Source organism: Megascapheus bottae, chromosome 15 (assembly GCF_031878675.1).
Source record: "Megascapheus bottae isolate mThoBot1 chromosome 15, mThoBot2.hap1, whole genome shotgun sequence".
NCBI lineage: Eukaryota > Metazoa > Chordata > Mammalia > Rodentia > Geomyidae > Megascapheus > Megascapheus bottae.
In genome coordinates this window covers 42,769,791-42,787,435 of record NC_143523.1, presented here as the reverse complement: position 1 = coordinate 42,787,435, position 17,645 = coordinate 42,769,791, and the positions used below count along the sequence as shown (strand labels likewise).

The following is a 17,645-nucleotide window of genomic DNA, read 5'->3' as shown; positions in this document are numbered from 1 at the left end:
AAGGATTTTTTAAAAAGCATAAGGTCTATGCAGTTTCAGCTCCTTTACATATTTTCTTTTCTAATTTCAAGATCTATAATTGTATCTTTTTTTTTTTTTTTTACCAGTCCTGGGCTTGAGCTCAGGGCCTGAGCACTGTCCTTGGACTTTCTCAAGGCTAGAGCTCTACCACTTGAGCCTCAGCACCACTTCCGGCTTTTTTCTATGTATGTGGTACCGAGGAATCGAACCCGGGTCTTCATGCATGCTAGGCAAGCACTTTAACCACTAGGCCAAACTCCCGGCCCCTATAATTGTATCTTTAAAATAGATTATTTTGCTGGGTGCCTGTGGCTCACACCTGCAATCCTAGCTACTCAGGAGGCTGAGATCTGAGGATCGCAGTTCAGAGCCAGCATGGGCACAAAAAGTCTACGAGACTCATTTCTAATTAACCAGCAGAAAATCGCAAGTGGGCTGTGGCTCAGGGAGTAGGGCGATAGCCTTGAGCTGAAGAGCTCAGGAACAGCCCAGAGTTCAAGCCCCACAACTGACCCCTCAAAAATATTTTTTTTAAGTTGTGAAACTTATCCAACACATACAGAAATCAAAATCAGCATTTTGAAATTAGTTGAGGCCAATGCAGTTCTATTCTTTGGAATCAGTTTGGCTAAATGAATCAGGTGTTCTTATGATAAAACAGGTGATAGGAAATTACCCTATTATTACCCTGCACATCAATTACTACATAAAAGTCAAATATAGATTAAGCTCCAAGATCACACACACCAAATCCAAAAACCTTATAGGAGGAAACAAAATTTTGTTTTATTTTTTTGCCAGTCCTGGGTGCTGCCGTTGGACCTCTTTATGCTGAAGACTAGCATTCTACCACCTGGGCAACAGCGCCACTTCTGACCTTTTTAAGTAGTTTATTGGAGATAAGAATCTCATGAGGACTTTTCTGCCCGGGCTGGCTTCAAACCATGATATTTCATATTTCAGCCTCCTGAGTAGCTAGAATTACAGACATGAGCCACCAGTGCCCAGCTTAGGAAGAAAAAATTAAAGAGTTCTAACAATGCCCAACTATCTAAATATCTCAAATTAAGTACAGCACCAATGGTTCATGCCTCTAATTCAGGAGGCTGAGATTGAGAATCAAGGTTCAAAACCAGCAGACAAATCTAGCAGACAAATGTGAGATTCTTACTGGCAATTAATTACCAAAAAGCTATTAATGGAGCTGTGACTCAAGTAGCAGAGCACTAGCCTTGAACAAAAAAGCTCAGGGACAGAGTTCAAGCTCCAGAACGGACGGACAGACAGAAAGACACACACACACACACACATTTTCCTAAAAGTACAGATCAATTACTTTGTAGAGTGTCCCTTTAAATCTTGTATTGGATATTTTAGCAATAATATTACAGAAGAAAAGCTGTGTTCTTAGTGCATTATACTAGGAAGCACACCATCGTAGTTCATACCAGCACTGGAGACACTAACTGCGATTTCTTCTTACACGAAGGCCATCTACCTCATTTCTCCAATTTAAAGTTACAATTGTCTGTTTCTTATTTTCAGTAAAGCAATTTATGTGGAAAAATATTAAACTATTTCTGTATGCTTAAAAAGCCATGAAAACTAAATGTTGGGAAACCAAATCTGTATATAAAAAACCAGGCTGGGAGTTTGTCCTAGTGATAGAGTGCTTGCCTGGCATGCAAGAAGACCCAGTTCAATTCCTTGGTACCACATACATAGAAAAAAGCCAGAAGTGGTGCTGTAGCTCAAGTGGTAGAGCTCTAGCCTTGAGAAAGCCCAAGGACAGTGCTCAGGCCCTGAGTTCAAGCCCTGGATCTGGCAAAAAAAAAAAAAAAAAAAACAAACTCATAAACCAGTCTCAACGCTCATACTAACTAAATATATGTCAATGTACTATGAACCATTTACAGTGTTGTTTAGAGACACCAAAATATCTGTATACTATTGTTACTCAATAATGTGATTATCTAAGATTATGTTTTCAAGTGCTACCAACACATCCATATCAGTGAGAGAACACAAAAATATTCCCTACTTCAACAATCAACTGAACAGATGCCTTTGCTCACTTTTGCAACAAAAAACAGACACACAGTTTAGTGTGGGTGTCCTGCCATTCATATAATTTCTTCAACATATTCCACAGGGTAATCCAGCCACTTTCTGAAGAATAAAATACTAAAAATGTCTATAAATGAAGAATGGAACAGTAAAATTTATCTCTATAGTAATATATCACTTTAAAACAATTAACAATTATCTAATTGCTACCTCTTCACTCAGTAAGTGGTCTGTCTTTTCTCCCTCTAAATATTTATAGAATAAATAATTCTCATAGCAAGAACTGTCTCATATGCAAAAAGTGCTTCAGGAAGACTATGATTAAGTGGTAATACTTGCCTAAGCACAGGCCTTAAATCCAACCTTTAGAACAACAAAAAAAAAAAGGAAAAGGAAAAACAATTCCTTTTAAAACTGCTGTCTCAAAACTGATTAAAGAAGGGGCCAGGAGTTTGGCCTAGTGGTAGAGTGCTTGCCTAGCATGCACAAAGACCCAGGTTTGATTCCTCGGTACCACAGCACCACGGTGGCTCAAGCCGTAAAGCTCTAGCCTTGAGAAAACGCAAGGACAAAGCTCAGGCCCTGAGCCCAAGCTCAAAAAACAACTGATTAAAGGAGGCAAGTCCTCTCAGTTAAAAACCAGTTTTTCAGGGCCAGGAGAGTGCTTGCCTAGCATGCACAAAGATCTGGGTTCAATTCCTTGGTACCACATATATAGAAAAGGCTGGAAGTAGTGTTGTGGCTCAAGTGGTAGCGCTCTAGCCTTGAGAAAACCCAAGAACAGTGTTCAGGTCGAGTTCAAGCCCCAGGACTAGCCAAAAAAAATCAGTTTTTCAGGGCCAGGAGCATGGCCTAGTAGCTTGTCTAGATTCAATTCCTCCATACTACTTTCACAGAAAAAGCCAAAAGTGGTGCTATGGCTCAAGTGGTAGAGCATTAGCCTTGAGAAAGTCCAATGACAGTTCTCAGGCCCTGAGTTCAAGCCCCAAGACTAGCAAAAAAAAAAAGAAAAAAAAATCAGTTTTTTCTTCCTGTACTTCATTATAAATTTGAAACACAAACCAAAGGAAAGAATATCAATTAAGGGCTGAGAGTGTGGCTTCATGCTTGCCTAGCATGCATGAAGGAAGCTCTGGGTTTGATTCCTCAGTACCACATACACAGAAAAAGCAAGAAGTGGGGGATTGTGGCTCATGTATTAAGAGCATTAGCCTTGAGAAAGCCCAAGGACAATGCTCTGGCCCCCCCAGGACTAGCAAAAAAAAAAAAAAAAAAAAAAAAGGACTTTTTACATAATGCCTGGTGAAAGAACTCTTCCCCTCAAAATAAAGTCCTAGATTAATCCCAAGTTAAAAATGTCACAATTTCCAAAACTTCACCTAAATAATTAAACAGAATATGATTCTATTAAAAACGAAGGAAGGAAGAAATCAAGAAAGAAAGAAAGAATATTAGGTGTGATTGATTTATGACAGTACTAAGGCTTTGAACTGGGGCACTTCGTTTGTTAGGTAGGTATCCTATCACTATATAAATGTGTCACTGTACTGTTTATTTTAAGATGAATGAAATGTCAAAATTTAAATATATTATCCTAGAGTTAAATTTTTTAAAGGGGGGGTGGAGACTAGGATGTGTGTGCACACACATGGCCAGGGTGGGGGAGGGAAAAGAGTTGATCTGAATTCTAGCTACTTTAGAAGATAATTGGGAAGATGGTGGCTCAAGACCAACCCAGACAAAACACTTCACAAAGCCTCATCTCAAAAATTAAAAAGTTGGGCATGCTGGTATCCATTATACATAGGAGGATCAAAGTCCAGGCCAGCCCGGGTATAAATACAAGACCCTGTCTCAAACAACTGAAGGAAAAAGGCACAAGCATGGCTCCAGTGGAAGAATGCCTGAGTGCCTGCCTAGCAATCACAAAGCCTTAACTTCATACTTAAAAGTTTGTTTTTTTTTTGTGTGTGTGTGTGTGGTCTTTTGTAAATTTTAAGGGGTCATAAACAATGAATCTTGAAAATCTCTATAATAATGTACTCATTTTGGGGCAGAAGCATAGCCTACTAGTAGAGTGCTCACCTAGCATGCAGAAAGCCCTTGCTTCGATTCCTAGGTACCACATATGTAGAAAAGGCTGGAAGTGGTGCTGTGGCTCAAGTGGCAAGGTGCTAGCCTTGAGAATGCCCAAGAACAGTGTGCAGGCCTGGAGTTCAGGCCCCAGGACTGGCAAATAATAAAATAATAATAATGTATTTATTTCTACATCTCTAAAATGAAAAGGCCATGCAAAGGGTAAGTGCTTTTTACATCTCTACTTAGAGTTGTACATCCTATTTATTGCAAATTATTTCCACTAATGACTATTAAATTAATCCAAAGTACTCATTTTAGAATATGTAGAACAAAATCACAGCTGAGAATTGGTAATCCTAGCTACTTAGAAAACTGAGAATGGAAATATCAAGGTTGGAGACCAGCCCAGGGAGAAAAATTTACAGGACCCCCCTTCCTCAATATATAACTGAATGCAGTAGAACAAACCTATTATCTTAAATTACATCAGTGGTTGAGACTGGAAGGATTTAGTTTTCTGCTCCCAAGCAGAAAAGTCCAGGAGACTCCATAACATCAAAGAGAAGCTGGACATAGTGGTACATACCTATCATTCCAGCAATAAGAAACCTAAAATAAGCAGATCAGAGTTCAGGAACATACCAAGGCAGGAAATGAGGCCTTATCTCAAAGATAACAAGCAGAGTGGAGTTATGGATACGCAGTAGAGTGTTTGCTTCTTAAGCTTGAAGCCCTGAGCTAAAGCTTTAGTACTATCCAAAAAAAAAAAAAAAAAGAACAAAATGAAACTTTTTGAAGTATTTTTCACATAGAAATGAAGACATTGTCCTGTAACCTATTTTATTCACATCATGTGTAATCTCAAATAAGCTTCTCAACAAGGAGCCACTATTTCCTCATCTAGAAAAAAAAAATTAGCTATGTACAGAAGTTACACTTGAAATTCCAGCTACTTGAGAGATTAGACAGAATCCTGCCTGAGCCTAGGTGTTCAAGGTCTGCCTGGGAAATAGCTAAACCTTGTGACTGGTAGGTAGGTAGGTAGGTGGGTGGGCAGGCGGGTGGGTAGGCAGGCAGGCAGGCAGGCAGGCAGGTAGGCAGGCAGAAAGACAGATGATAGATCTCACACACACACACACACACACACACATTGATACCTATATCTCATTAAGTTCTTGATCTTGATATGTTTATCAAGACCTTAGATGAAGCCTGGTGCTGGTGGCTCACTCCTGTAACCACAGCCACTCCTACTCTGAAAGCTGAGATCTAAGGAGTGTGGTTCAAAGACAGCTGGGAAGAAAAAGTCCATGAGACTCTTATCTCTAATCAACTATTCAGAAAAAGCCGGAAATGGTGCTGTGGCTCAAGAGACAGAGCACGAGCCTTCAGTACAAAGACACTCAAGGACAGTGCCCAGGCCCTAAATTTTACCCCAAGACCGGCAAAAAAAAAAAAGAGCTTAGATAATTATTGAAGACCTTCCAAACAAGATGTAAAGGTGAACAACACTGATACTGAGAGGGCTAACTGTGTAAGCCTCTACTAATGTGTATATATGTGCCCTAGAATACAAAAGTTTATAGCCAGGTGCTGATAGCTCACACATAGCAACTCATGAGGCTGAAATATGAGGATAGCAGTTGGAAGCCAGTCTTACAGAATACATCCTTAATATATCTGACTATGCATAGGCATTCTAAAATTATATAGGCCCTCTACAGTATACCAAGAAATGAAACCAAGTTCAGTAAGATAAGCTACCACAAATGACAAAAGAAACCCTTTGAATGCCTTACCAGAGAATGACTCCCAATCTCTAGAACTCAACTGTTAGGGGAAACTCAAATTTTAAGGGGATCACAGCCCTATTCTGGAGAAACTCTCCAACGTAAGATAGAGGTACAGTCAAAAAAAAAAATTGAAGTTTAAACACTCTGCTCTACTTGTGGGAGTTGAAGGTCAAGAGGAGGGTAGACAAATGAAGAGAAAAAGAGAAGAATGTAGTCATAATGTTCAATACATATCTCCTATGAGACTAGCAAAACTGAGGGGAGGGGCTGGGTTGAGAGGGATGGGGGAGAATGATGAAAGGGTGGTATCAATTAAGACACAATATTCATGAACTGAACTGTTCAATGGTAACTCCTTTGTACAAATTACTTAAAAATAATAAAAATATAATTTAATAAAACAACAAAAGGGCCAGGAGTTTGGCCTGGTGGTAGAGTGCTTGCCTAGCATGCACGGAAGACCCAGGTTCGATTCCTCGGTACCACATACATAGCAAAAAAGCCGGAAGTGGTGCTGAGGCTCAAGTGGTAGAGTGCTAGCCTTGAGAAAGTCCAAGGACAGTGCTCAAGCCCTGAGCCCAAGCCCAGGACTGGCAAAAAAAAAACAAAAAAAAAAAAACTCTGCCCCTGAATCTCTTTTAGGGTTAAGAAGTTTCTCCTAAATTTTCTGTCTGATGAATCAAGCATTTTAACTGACCTTCAGGGGGCAAAATGTCCATTTCTAGAAAAAAAGCTCAAGCTTAGACATAGTATAGACCATTGATTAATTTTAATATCCTACAGTTAGGTAGCTCTGCCAAACAAAAATTTACCTTTCCTGAAACAGATTCTCCATCATAGAAGAGATAGTGTTTTTCTACTTTGCCATCTTCAGTTTTCATTTCTGCCATTTTCCTGGTTTCCTCATCATTAAGGACAACATCAATCTCACAAATGGGACCAAAAAATCCTCCAAGAAAACTCTGAAACAAAAAAATAATTATAATTATCATGTTTAGCTAGTCACTACATTTTATAATTCAAATTTAATTACCCTTGACCTAAAGCTAAAAAGACCACAAATCTGAATTTACAAGGAAATATCATTCACAACAAATTGACTATGTGCATATAGTTTACAACACTAATTACATGTAAACTTTTGTTGAAAATAGATTTCATATTGTATTCTACAATTTTTTTAAAAACCCTCTCAACAAATGTAAAAAAATCATTACTTTCAATCATTTCCATAGGTAACCAATCTAGATAATCAAATACTAATATATCAGAGAACTAGGAAGTAAATTCTTAACATCTGGGTTTGAAAAGTTACCTTCTAGGCTTCAAGTGTGGCTTGGCAGAACAATGCCTGCCTAAGGTAACTAAAAGCCCTGAGTTCAAACCTCAAAACATCCAGAAGAAAAAAAGCTTACTTTTCATTATACTGCTAAGAGGGTTTTTTTTTTTTAATCATAAAAGAACTATATAGTCCAAATTACTCATTGAAGCCTAAATAAATTACTTCAAAGTGCTATTTATTATACAAATAAAGTGCTACTTAGTATAGTAGTATTACTACAAATCTATGTTTGGTTTGAACAGGATATGTTACATTTCTGGAAGCTCTTCATAATAAAGTTTCCATTAGGAGGAAATTCTGTCAATTTTTGTAAGCATTGTTCCATAAGCCTAACTATGACCAAAATATAAAGGACATTAGAAAGGAGGGGAGGACAAAGATGGAAAGTGACAGAGGAGGTGAGCCTGATCAAGATACATTGTTTGCATATATGGACATGTCAAAATGAAATTCCCTGTACAACTTATTGATGCTAATGAAAATAAAGAAAAATTAATTATACATATAAATTGTTTATAAATACCAAAACACATCAGTTGGCAATGATCAACTAGTAATTAGCAGAATTAATTAGCAATCTAATACTAGTTAAGTTATACACGTTTTTTATTTTTAATTTTTTTGGCTGGTCCTAGGGCTCAAACTCTGGACTGGGCACTGTCCCTACGCTCCTTTTTGCTTACGGCTAGTGCTCTACTGAACAACAAAGCCAATTCCAGCTTTTTCTGTGATTAACTGGAGATAGTCTCACAGATTTTACTGCCTGAGCTAGCGTCAAACAAATACCCTCAGATTTTAACCTCCTGAGTAGCTAGTACTACAGGGTGTGACTACCAGTGTCCTGCTCTAGATTTCATCACCAATGAAGGCTAGTCTCATCTTCAAACAGTTTACCAAGTAGCAGTCTCCTATCGTGTATGTCATCTTATATTCCTTTTGCTTTTTGTCCATGTGATTCAAGCTGGAGGAACTCAAGGGCTCAAGTGACCCAGCCCAGCTGATTATAAACCACTGCACGCATTTCTATACCTCCTTCTTACTCTTCCCTACAAAAACCCAGAAGCTTTTGGTTTTTTCAGAGCAATGTTTGAAAACATTAATTTGATTATATCATTCAATGTCTATGTTCTTTCTGCAATAACTCATTAGATTTTCCAATTTCCTTCTTGCCCAAGAACCAAGCAAAGTACCTTAACTCATTCATTCATTCTAGGAATTTCAGACTGACTTATCTCCACAAGGCTTTCCCCAACTCAGTAATCCAAGGTGGATTCTCCAAACTTAGGTCTCACAGACTGTTTACTCTCTTACTCTCCCTATAGACAGACACATTTATCCTCTGCCCATCACTGAAGACACAATGCTAACCCAGCATTGGTGGCTCATGCCTGTAGCTACTCAGGAGGCTGAGATCTGAGGATCACAATTCGAAGCCAGCTCAGGCAGAAAAGTCACGATGAGACTCTTACCTCCAATTAACCACTCAAAAACTAGAAGTAGCTCTGTGGACAAGTGATAGAGTGCTAGCCTTGAGCAGAATGAAGCACAGGGACAGTGCCCAGGTCCTGAGTTCAAGTCCCACTACCGACAAACAAACAAAAAGAAAGATGCAGTGCTAAGAGCAGTATGTGGCATTTAACAGAAGGGACTCAAATTCCAATTGTTAAATTAACTTTGAACACACGCCTATCATTCTAATAATAGAAAATAAATGAATATCAGACCAGGAGTTTGGCCTACTGGTAAGAGTGCTTGCCTAGCATGCATGAAGTATGTGGGTACCACATACATAGAAAAAACCAGAAATGGTGCTTTAGGTCAAGTCGTAGAGCTAGCCTTGAGAAAGCCCAAGTTCAGTGCTCAGGCCCTGAGTTCAAGCCCCAAGACTGGCAAAATAAAAATAAAAATAAGTGAATATTAAAAAGAAAGAAAGAAAGAAACTGAAACAATGGGTTGAGACTAGTCCTTCCCAGCAAATTAGCATTAATGCAGTAGCAAAGTCTAAGGTACCAAACTTGCATTAAGTCCCAGGTCTGTCCTTTGCAGTAGCCAGGTAACCACAAATATGATGGGCCTCTTAAGGCTATGTAGTTGACAAATGATATACTACAATCAAGTATGTGTGTTCCCACATTCCAGGTTTGTTTTCATCACCCCTATATCAACAAGTGAGGTTATGGTTTCAAGAAAACAACTGAAGGGGCTGGGAGTTTGGCCTAGTGGTAGAGTGCCTGCCTAGCATGCACAAAGACCCGGGTTCGATTCCTCAGTACCACATACATAGAAAAAGCCAGAAATGGTGCAGTGGCTCAGGGTAGAACACTAGCCTTGAGGAAAGCCCAAGGACAGTGCTCAGGCCCTGAGCTCAAGCCCAGGACTGGCAAAAAAAAAAAAAAAAAAAAAAAAAAAAAAAAAAACTGAATCACCATACTAGTACTTCTGACATATTCCAAAGACACAAACTATTTTTGTTGACACAATGTTTTAATTCTCTGGCAACATTATAAATAATTCTTAATCAGAAGACTAATTTTGATCAGAAGTACAGTAACTACTTTAGAAAAGAATAAAAACATAAAATAGAGGAGGTTGTATAACCCATGTCCAGCTAGCCTTTTTTTTTTTTTAAGGCAGCAACAGTTAAATTCAGGGCCTCATGCATATTAGGAAAGCTTTCTGCCACTGTGCTACAATCTCCACCCCTTTTTAAATTTTGAGGTAGTGTCTCATTAAGTAGCCAGACTGGCCTCAAACTTGGGACTCTCCTGCCTCAGCTTCCACAGTAACTGAGGTTATAAACTGTGCCATCATATCCAGTATCTTCGTTTGCCTTACTCTTAAATTCAGAACATGCTCAAAAATGGTAAATTTTTCAACAGTACATTTTTCTCATACATGAGATGCACAGCAACTCAAAACCAATTAGTAGATACTTACTAATTATCAACTACATGCAAAGCACTGAAGGGAGGGCGACTGCTGTGAGAAAATCAATTGTAAACAGATGAAGACAACATTTACAAGCAGCTGCCTATTTTATATGGGGAAGCAAAGTCCAACACATTAAGAGATAATGTCAAGCCAGGCACTGACATTATCTAGCTATATTTTCTATCTACTCAGGAGGATGAAAAGTGGAAATGGCCCGAGCAAAAAGAGCTCAGAGACAGAGCCCAGGCCATGAGATCAAGCCCCACAATGGAATTCCCCCCCTCCCAAAATACTGTCAACTGTCAGTGGGAATGAATGAACTTTCTTGAAGACATGAGTTAATTCGAGTCACAAAATAAAGGTAGGTAACTTAAAATTCATTTCCTCCTCTAACAGAGCTATTTCAAGGAAAATTGTGACCATAAAAATTGTTTTACAGATAAAACTATGTCAATTAATTCCACATGTATTTTATAATACACAAAACTGAACTTGGCATTTGAAATGACACTTAGAAGATCAAATAATGGAAAACTAAGCAAAACATAAAATTGAAGCTGCCATTAAAGTTGCTAACTTTGTTTTGCTTTTTTTTTTTTTTTGGTCAGCCTTGAGGCTTGAACTCTGGCCCTGGGCGTTGTGCCTGAGCTCTTCAGCTCAAGGCTACCACCCTACCCCTTGAGCCACAGTGCCACTTCCAGTTTTCTAGTGGATAATTGGGGATAAGAGTCTCACAGACTTTAGTGCCCAGGCTGACTTTGAACCACAATCCTCAGATCTCAGTCTCAGATCTCAGGTGTGAGCCACTGAGACCAAGCCACAGTTTTTTTTAATAAAACTTCACAGCTTGGGCCAGGAGTGCAGCCTAGTGGTAGAGTGCTCACTTAGCATGCACAAAGACCCAGGTTCAATTTCTCAATACCACATATACAGAAAAAGCTGGAAGTGGCACTGTAGCTCAAGTAGCAGAGCACTAGTCTTGAGCAAAAGTGTCCAAGGACAGTGCCCAGGCCCTGAGTCAAACCCCAAGACTGGCGCAAAAAAAAAAAAAAGCCAGGCGTGGTGACTCAGTTCTCTAATCGTAGCTATTCAGGAGGCTGAGATCTGAGGACCAAGGTCCAAAGCCAGCCAGACTGAGCACTAAAGAACTTGAGACTCATCTCCAGTTAACTACTAGAAAACGGGAAGTGGGAAGTGGGGCTGTGGTTCAAAGGTAGGACGGTAGCCTTGAATTGAAGAACTCAGGTACAGCGCCCACGCCCAGAGTTCAAGCCCCATGACAACAAAAAAGTCAGACATTCTGGCATAATTTTTCGATGCATATATGTATGAGACTTGAATTCAGGCTTCAAGCTCTCCCAAGGCTTTCTTGCTGACAGCTAAATCTGGAGATAATTCTTAAAATTTTAAATTTGTAGAAATTAAAAATGTATGCAAAAACTATGTGTTACATACTTTTTTTTCTCCTTGCCCGTAGTAGGGTTTAAACTTATGGCCTTGCACTTCTTCAGCTGGTGCTCCATCACTTGAGCCATGTCTCCAACCTGGCTTTTGGCTGGGGGGAATCCACGGGCTTGAACTCAGAGCCTGGAGTGTGCCAGCCTTTTATAGTCAAGGCTAGCACTCTACCACTTGAGCCCCAGCTCCACTTCCAGCTTTTTTTGTGGGTAATTGGAGATAAAGAGTCAAAAGAACTACACTAAGTTGGGTGCTGGTGGCTCACGTCTGTATTAACCACCAGAAAACTGGAAGAGATGCTGTGGCTCAAGTGGTAGAATGCTAGCCTTGAGCTTAAGAGCTCAGGGACAACACCCAGGCCCAGAATTCAAGCCTCACAACCAACCAAAAAAAAATACCTATACTGATAAACTGTAACACTTTAGTAAGTTAACTATACCATGAAAATCAAGTAAAATACCTTTAGGGGCTGGAGTTTGGCCTAGTGGTAGAGTGCTTGCCTAGCTTGCACAAAGCCCTGGGTTCAATTCCTCAGTACCACATATGCAGAAAAAGCTGGAAGTAGTGCTGTGGCTCAAGTGGTAGAGCTCTAGCCTTGAGAAAGCCCAAAGACAATGCACAGGCCCAAAGTTCAAGCACCAGGACTGCTAAAAATAAACAAGCAAACAAACAAAATAAATAAACTACTAAAAAACCTCCAGAAAATTATGGGTGTCTCATATTTAACAAGTCAATGATAGAAAGAAAAAAATACTTGGAACTTCATTGCTTTGCTGTTCTTTCTAAAGGGAGATGAAAGCTTTGGGGGAGTTTTTGGTTTATATTGGGAGGATGGATTGTTCATTTTGTTTTTTAGACATGGTCTTATTCTGTACCTCAGGCTATCCTGAAACCATGTAGGTAGCTCAAAGTGACCTCCAATTCCTATGTGCTGAGATAACAGGCATGCACAAGCCTACCTGGCCTAAGAAAAACACTCTCCACCCAAAGTCTTGCTTTCAAAGACTTTATTTCAAGATGTGCATAGTCTATCATTTCAAATAAAAATTTAATTTTGGGGCTGGGAATGTGGCTTAGTGGTAGAGTGCTTGCCTAGTATGCATGGGTCCCTGGGTTTGATTCCTCAGAACCACATAAAACAGAAAAGGCCAGAAATGGCGCTGTCGCTCAAGTTGTAAAGTGCTAGCCTTAAGCAAAAGAAGCTCAGGAAGCCTGCGCAGTGGCTCACACCTATAATCCTAGCTACTCAGGAGGATGAGATCTGAGGATTGAGGTTCAAAGCCAGCCCAAGCACTAATGAATGTGAGACTCCAATTAACCTCAAGAAAACAGGAAATGGCACTGTGGCTCAAGGGGTAAGCCTTGAGCTGAAGAGCTCAGGGACAGTGCCCAGACCCAGAGTTCAAGCCCCATAACTAGCCCCCCCCCAAAAAAGCTCAGGGATAGTGCCCAGGCCCTGAGTTCAAGCCCCAGGAGTGGGAAAATAATAGTAACTAATAAATAATTCAATTTTGAAGTTATTCAAAAACAACTTACAATACTTCTAATATATTAAATAGTGAAATACAAGAAGAGAATAAAAATGTAAAAAGAGTTAGTATACATTAATGTGAACTAATACTGAAATTACAGTCATTTTTAGTTCATTTAAGTAGAAGAATACTGCCCAGTTCTTTTGGAAAAGACACCTTCAAGTGAACAATCACAGATTTTGTACTGGGAAGGTTAAAGCAGAAGAGTGAGTGCTCAGTGGTGAAGTACTTGCCGAATGTGGAAGGCTCTGCGGTTCCAGCCTCAGCATCACAGCAAAAAAAAAAAAAAAAAAAAAAAAAAATCCCCAGGAATAGCCAATTAATATACAAACTGAGGCTTTAGTAGCTTTTAAATAACTACACTAAAATATGCATTACTAACAAAACCTTTCGGTAAATGTTTTTATTTTGTTAGCGTAATCCTCTCATCACTAATGTTAGGTTGATTTAAATTTTCACAAATAATTTGCAAACCCTGTACTAAGCATTACCATCTAGCAAAAATGTATATATATTAATGCATAATCAACAAGATTTTTCATTCTAAGAAACTTCATTCAGTACAGTGAATAAATGAAAGTGGAGAGGAAATGAAACAGAGGTTTTCCGAATTTATTTCACTTAACCTACACACAATGAAACAGCACATTTTCATACATACATTGCCAATGAGTCCATCTCAATGTTTTAAAGCTTTAAAATTTCATTCATGTGTAACAAGTTACTAATTACACACGTGAGCAAAGTCTCCGAGGACGTTTTAGGCTTCCTTTTCAAAGTATAGAGAAGTCTTCCCTAACTCCTCGGACAGACAAGGTCTCCCAGTTAATTCTTCCTCAGAATTCGTCACAATTTTAAGACCGTCTTAAACTCGTTTACACATAAACGATTCTCTCTTCCCAAGATCGTAAGTTATCGAAGAGTTAAGTAGTTTTGCTTCCTCCTGGTATAAACCGAAGTATTTGTTGAATGAAAGGAAAAAAAAGCTCCAGGAACGACCCCATCTTTTTGTTTCTTTAACGAAATCGATACGACTTCTGACTCTCATGTCTAGTCCAAACAGCGAGGGTTTTTCCTCTTTATTGTTAAATTAACTTGGCCGGGCCTGTAGCCCCAAAAGTATCCAGCAGTTTCTGGAACTGGAGCGCACACAGTAGGTGCTCAAGGTGGGCGGGCCACCGCGTCCTGAGCGCGGGGCTCAAACACCCCGGGGAAAGGAGGCACGCAGAGCCCTCATCCAAGGGTCCCCGCCGGAACCCGAGGACGGCCGCGCCTCCGGTGTCCCTGGGTTGCAGGCCAATTGCAACATCGCCGAGCGCCAACTCAAGAGGAAGGGCTCCGCAAGGAATCCACCGCCCTACACCAGCGCGCCGACCGACACCCTTTTCCTTCTCCCGTCTACAAGTGTCCCCAGCCAGCCTCCCCTGGAGGCCACGGGAGCGTACGACGTCACCCGTCCAGGTTCAAAAATACCAGAGTTTACCGAGCTCGTGACACACAGATGGGGATCAAGTCCCGCCAGAGTCCGGAGCCGCGGGGATCCCGGGCCCCCCAACCGGCACCGATGGAGCCCGGGAGGCGCGGGGGGACCGGAGGAGGGACCGGCTACCTTGGGAGAGGAGGCGGCCGCGAGCCCCCGCGCAGGTGGGGTCCGGGCGCTCAGCCACGGCCCCCACAGCCGGTCGAGGAAAGTGGGCAGAGGCTCCGACATGGCCGGGAGAGCTCTCCGCCGTCCGCAGGTGCTTGGGCCTGGCCGGAACCGGGAAGAGCTGGCGCCGCCCCGCTCTCCGGCCCGGTGGTAGCCGGACAGGCCTAACCCGCTCGGCGCCCGGCGCGCCCGCCCCTTCCTCCTCCGACCCGGCTCCTGCCGTTGGCCGCCCGCCGCGCGCACCGAAGCCCAGACGGGAGGCGACCACACAGGCCGCCGCGCACTCACCATTGTCAAAGCCGCCGCCACCGCGTTCCCCCCACTTCACCAGGCTGCCCACAGGAGAACTCCCAGATCGGTTCCCTCCACCCGCACGCCCCGTCACGTGACCCCAGGCGGCCCACCACACGTGACCACCACGCTCCTCCCCCTTCCCCTCCGCCGGGGGGGACCCGCCCAGGCCTCGCCCCGCCCCCTGTTAGCCAGGCCCTACAGGAAGGCCGTTTCGAGGCGGGGCTTCGTGCCCCTCCTTTCGGCGGGGGCGGAGCCTCTCGGATGACGTATGGGGCGGGGCCTTCGGGAGGTCGCTTTCTGACTGGGGGTGGGAGGCTGGGTTGGGTCACGTGACGGGCAGTGGTCGTGGGCCTCCCAGGACACAACCAGTCTCTCTGCCCCGTGCGGGCTACCGGGGCTAGCGAGGAAAGAGGCTGTCTGTAAGTGGACTGCCGGGCTGCGGACCTGCTCCCCTCCTGGGGTGCCTAGACCATCTGGATATTCGTGACGTCGTTCCGGGCCACAGGAAGTTATCCTTCGCGCAGCTGGCCCGAGCCGTCGAGGACAATCTGGGTGTCCCAACGGACTTCCGGGACTCCTGACCGCAGTGCGCCTCCCCTTCTCCCGAGGGCTTCTGGTTTGAAAACTGTAGCTTTCTCACTTCTGAAAAATAGACAAATCGGGGGGGATCTCAGAGACCCCATCCCCTGCCTCCCCACGTCCACGGGTAGCTCGGTGAGTGATCTGCCCCCAGGCTACCCTTCCAGTCAGAGAACATGCCTGGCAAATACTGAGTGCTTAATTATGGTGCAAACCTAGAGCACCTCCAGAAAAATGCAGCGGCGTTCAGGCAGGACATGCGCTCCGAACATAACCAAGGCAGGGGGGAAAAATGCACCATAATTATCCCATACAACAACAAAAAAAAATCTAGAAACAGGTTCATAAAGGGAGTATCAAATTTGAAAGGATTGAAATTAGAGTGTAGGCTTCTAATTAAGCTAGATATTTAATGACATCCACAAGATAGAAATCCAATATTTGGAAGACAAGCAACATAATTCTAAACCTCTAGGTCAAAAAGAGATCAACAGAGGCCTGAGAGTGGTAACGTGGTAGAGCACTTGCCTAGTTAGCATGTTGGAAGACCTAGGTTCAGGCCCAGGTATCTGGGACACACACACACACACAGAGTATATTGGTCTTGGTTTGGGGGTTTGTCAAACTGGGGTTATAACTCAGAGCCTTCCGCTTGCAAGGCAGGTGTTCTACCACTAGAGGCAAACTCCAATCCTGTTGGTTTTTAGTTCATCAGATAGAGACACATGCTTTTGCCCAGGCTGGCCTCAGGTCAAAAATCCTCTATCTCTTCTTCCTAACTAGTTTGGTTCCAAGTGGATATTGCTGTGCCTGGCCCTATATGTGACTTTTCTTTTTTTTTTATTTTTTTTATTGTAATTAGTAAAAGGGTTACATGATATTTGCCAGATAGAAGGTGCATTAATTCACATACATTGATACCCTTTCACATGTCTTGGTACCCGTTTCCCTCGTGACTTTTCTTTATTGACTTTGTATCTTGAAATTTTTATAAATCTCCTTGATTTCCCTCCATCTTTTTTTTTTTTTTCCCTAAAGGCCTGAGCAGTGTCCTTGGGCGTTTCAAGCCTAGAGTTCTACCGCAGTGGTAGAGTGATTCTGCCCAGCACCACTTCTGGCTTTTTCTGTGTTTGTAGTACAGAGGAATTGAACCCAGGTCTTCCTGCATGCTAGGCAAGCACTCTATACCACTAGGCCAAACTCCCAGCCCTCCCTCCATCTTTTTCCTCTCTCTTACAGGATTTTTTTTCTTTGCACTGTTGCGAATTGAACCCAGAGTTTCATGCATGCTACACAAGCACACTTCCACTGAGTTAAATCCCCATCCCTCCTCCTTGGTTTTCTGTTAGTAGCCTGTCGAACTTCCTGAATTGACTCTCCTTTTCTTATTTTTCTCTCCTATTTCCCATCTATCTATTTTCTTGATGGGTTGGGGGGGGGTTAGTCAGTTGTAGGACTTGAACTCTGCATCTGGGTACTGTCCCTGAGTGCTTTTCAGCTCAAGGCTACCTCCCAACCCCTTGAACCACAGCACCACTTCCAGTTTTCTGATGATTAATTGGAGATAAGAGTCTTTCAGAGTTTTTAGTACCCGGGCTGACTTTGAACCAAGATCCTCAGATCTTAGCCTCCTGAGTAGGTAGGATTACAGGTGTGAGCCACTGCACCTGGCTCTTGTTTTGTTTTTAATACAAGGCCTTGATAAATAGGCCAACCTGGCCCCAAATTTGTCATCCTCCTGCTATCAATACCAGCCTCCTAAGTGCTGATATTGCAGGTGTGTACTATCCTGCTCAACCTTTTTGTCCTCCCTTCCACATGATTTCTCCATCTCCTGTTGTAACACTTGTGATTTTTTTTTTTTTGGTAGGTTGTGGGGCTTGGACTCTGGGCCTGGGTGC

At 42.2% G+C, this 17,645-nt stretch overlaps 1 protein-coding gene across 2 annotated transcripts in view; it reads right to left on the bottom strand.

Moving 5' to 3' along the window:
• Positions 1 to 15,252, bottom strand: part of Vps26a (VPS26 retromer complex component A) — a 29,754-nt gene extending 14,502 nt beyond the window's left edge. The window contains exons 1-2 of one of the 2 annotated variants that reach the window (XM_090346463.1): positions 15,160 to 15,252; positions 6,773 to 6,922 (exon numbers count right to left, since the gene is read on the bottom strand). In XM_090346463.1, the coding sequence (XP_090202589.1) occupies positions 6,773 to 6,922; positions 15,160 to 15,162 (153 nt within the window). In that variant the 5' untranslated portion in view covers positions 15,163 to 15,252. Of the gene's footprint in view, positions 1 to 6,772; positions 6,923 to 14,832; positions 15,091 to 15,159 lie in introns of those variants that run through there. The other variant, XM_090346461.1, reaches the window with a different exon arrangement.
• Positions 15,253 to 17,645: the final 2,393 nt, after the last annotated feature.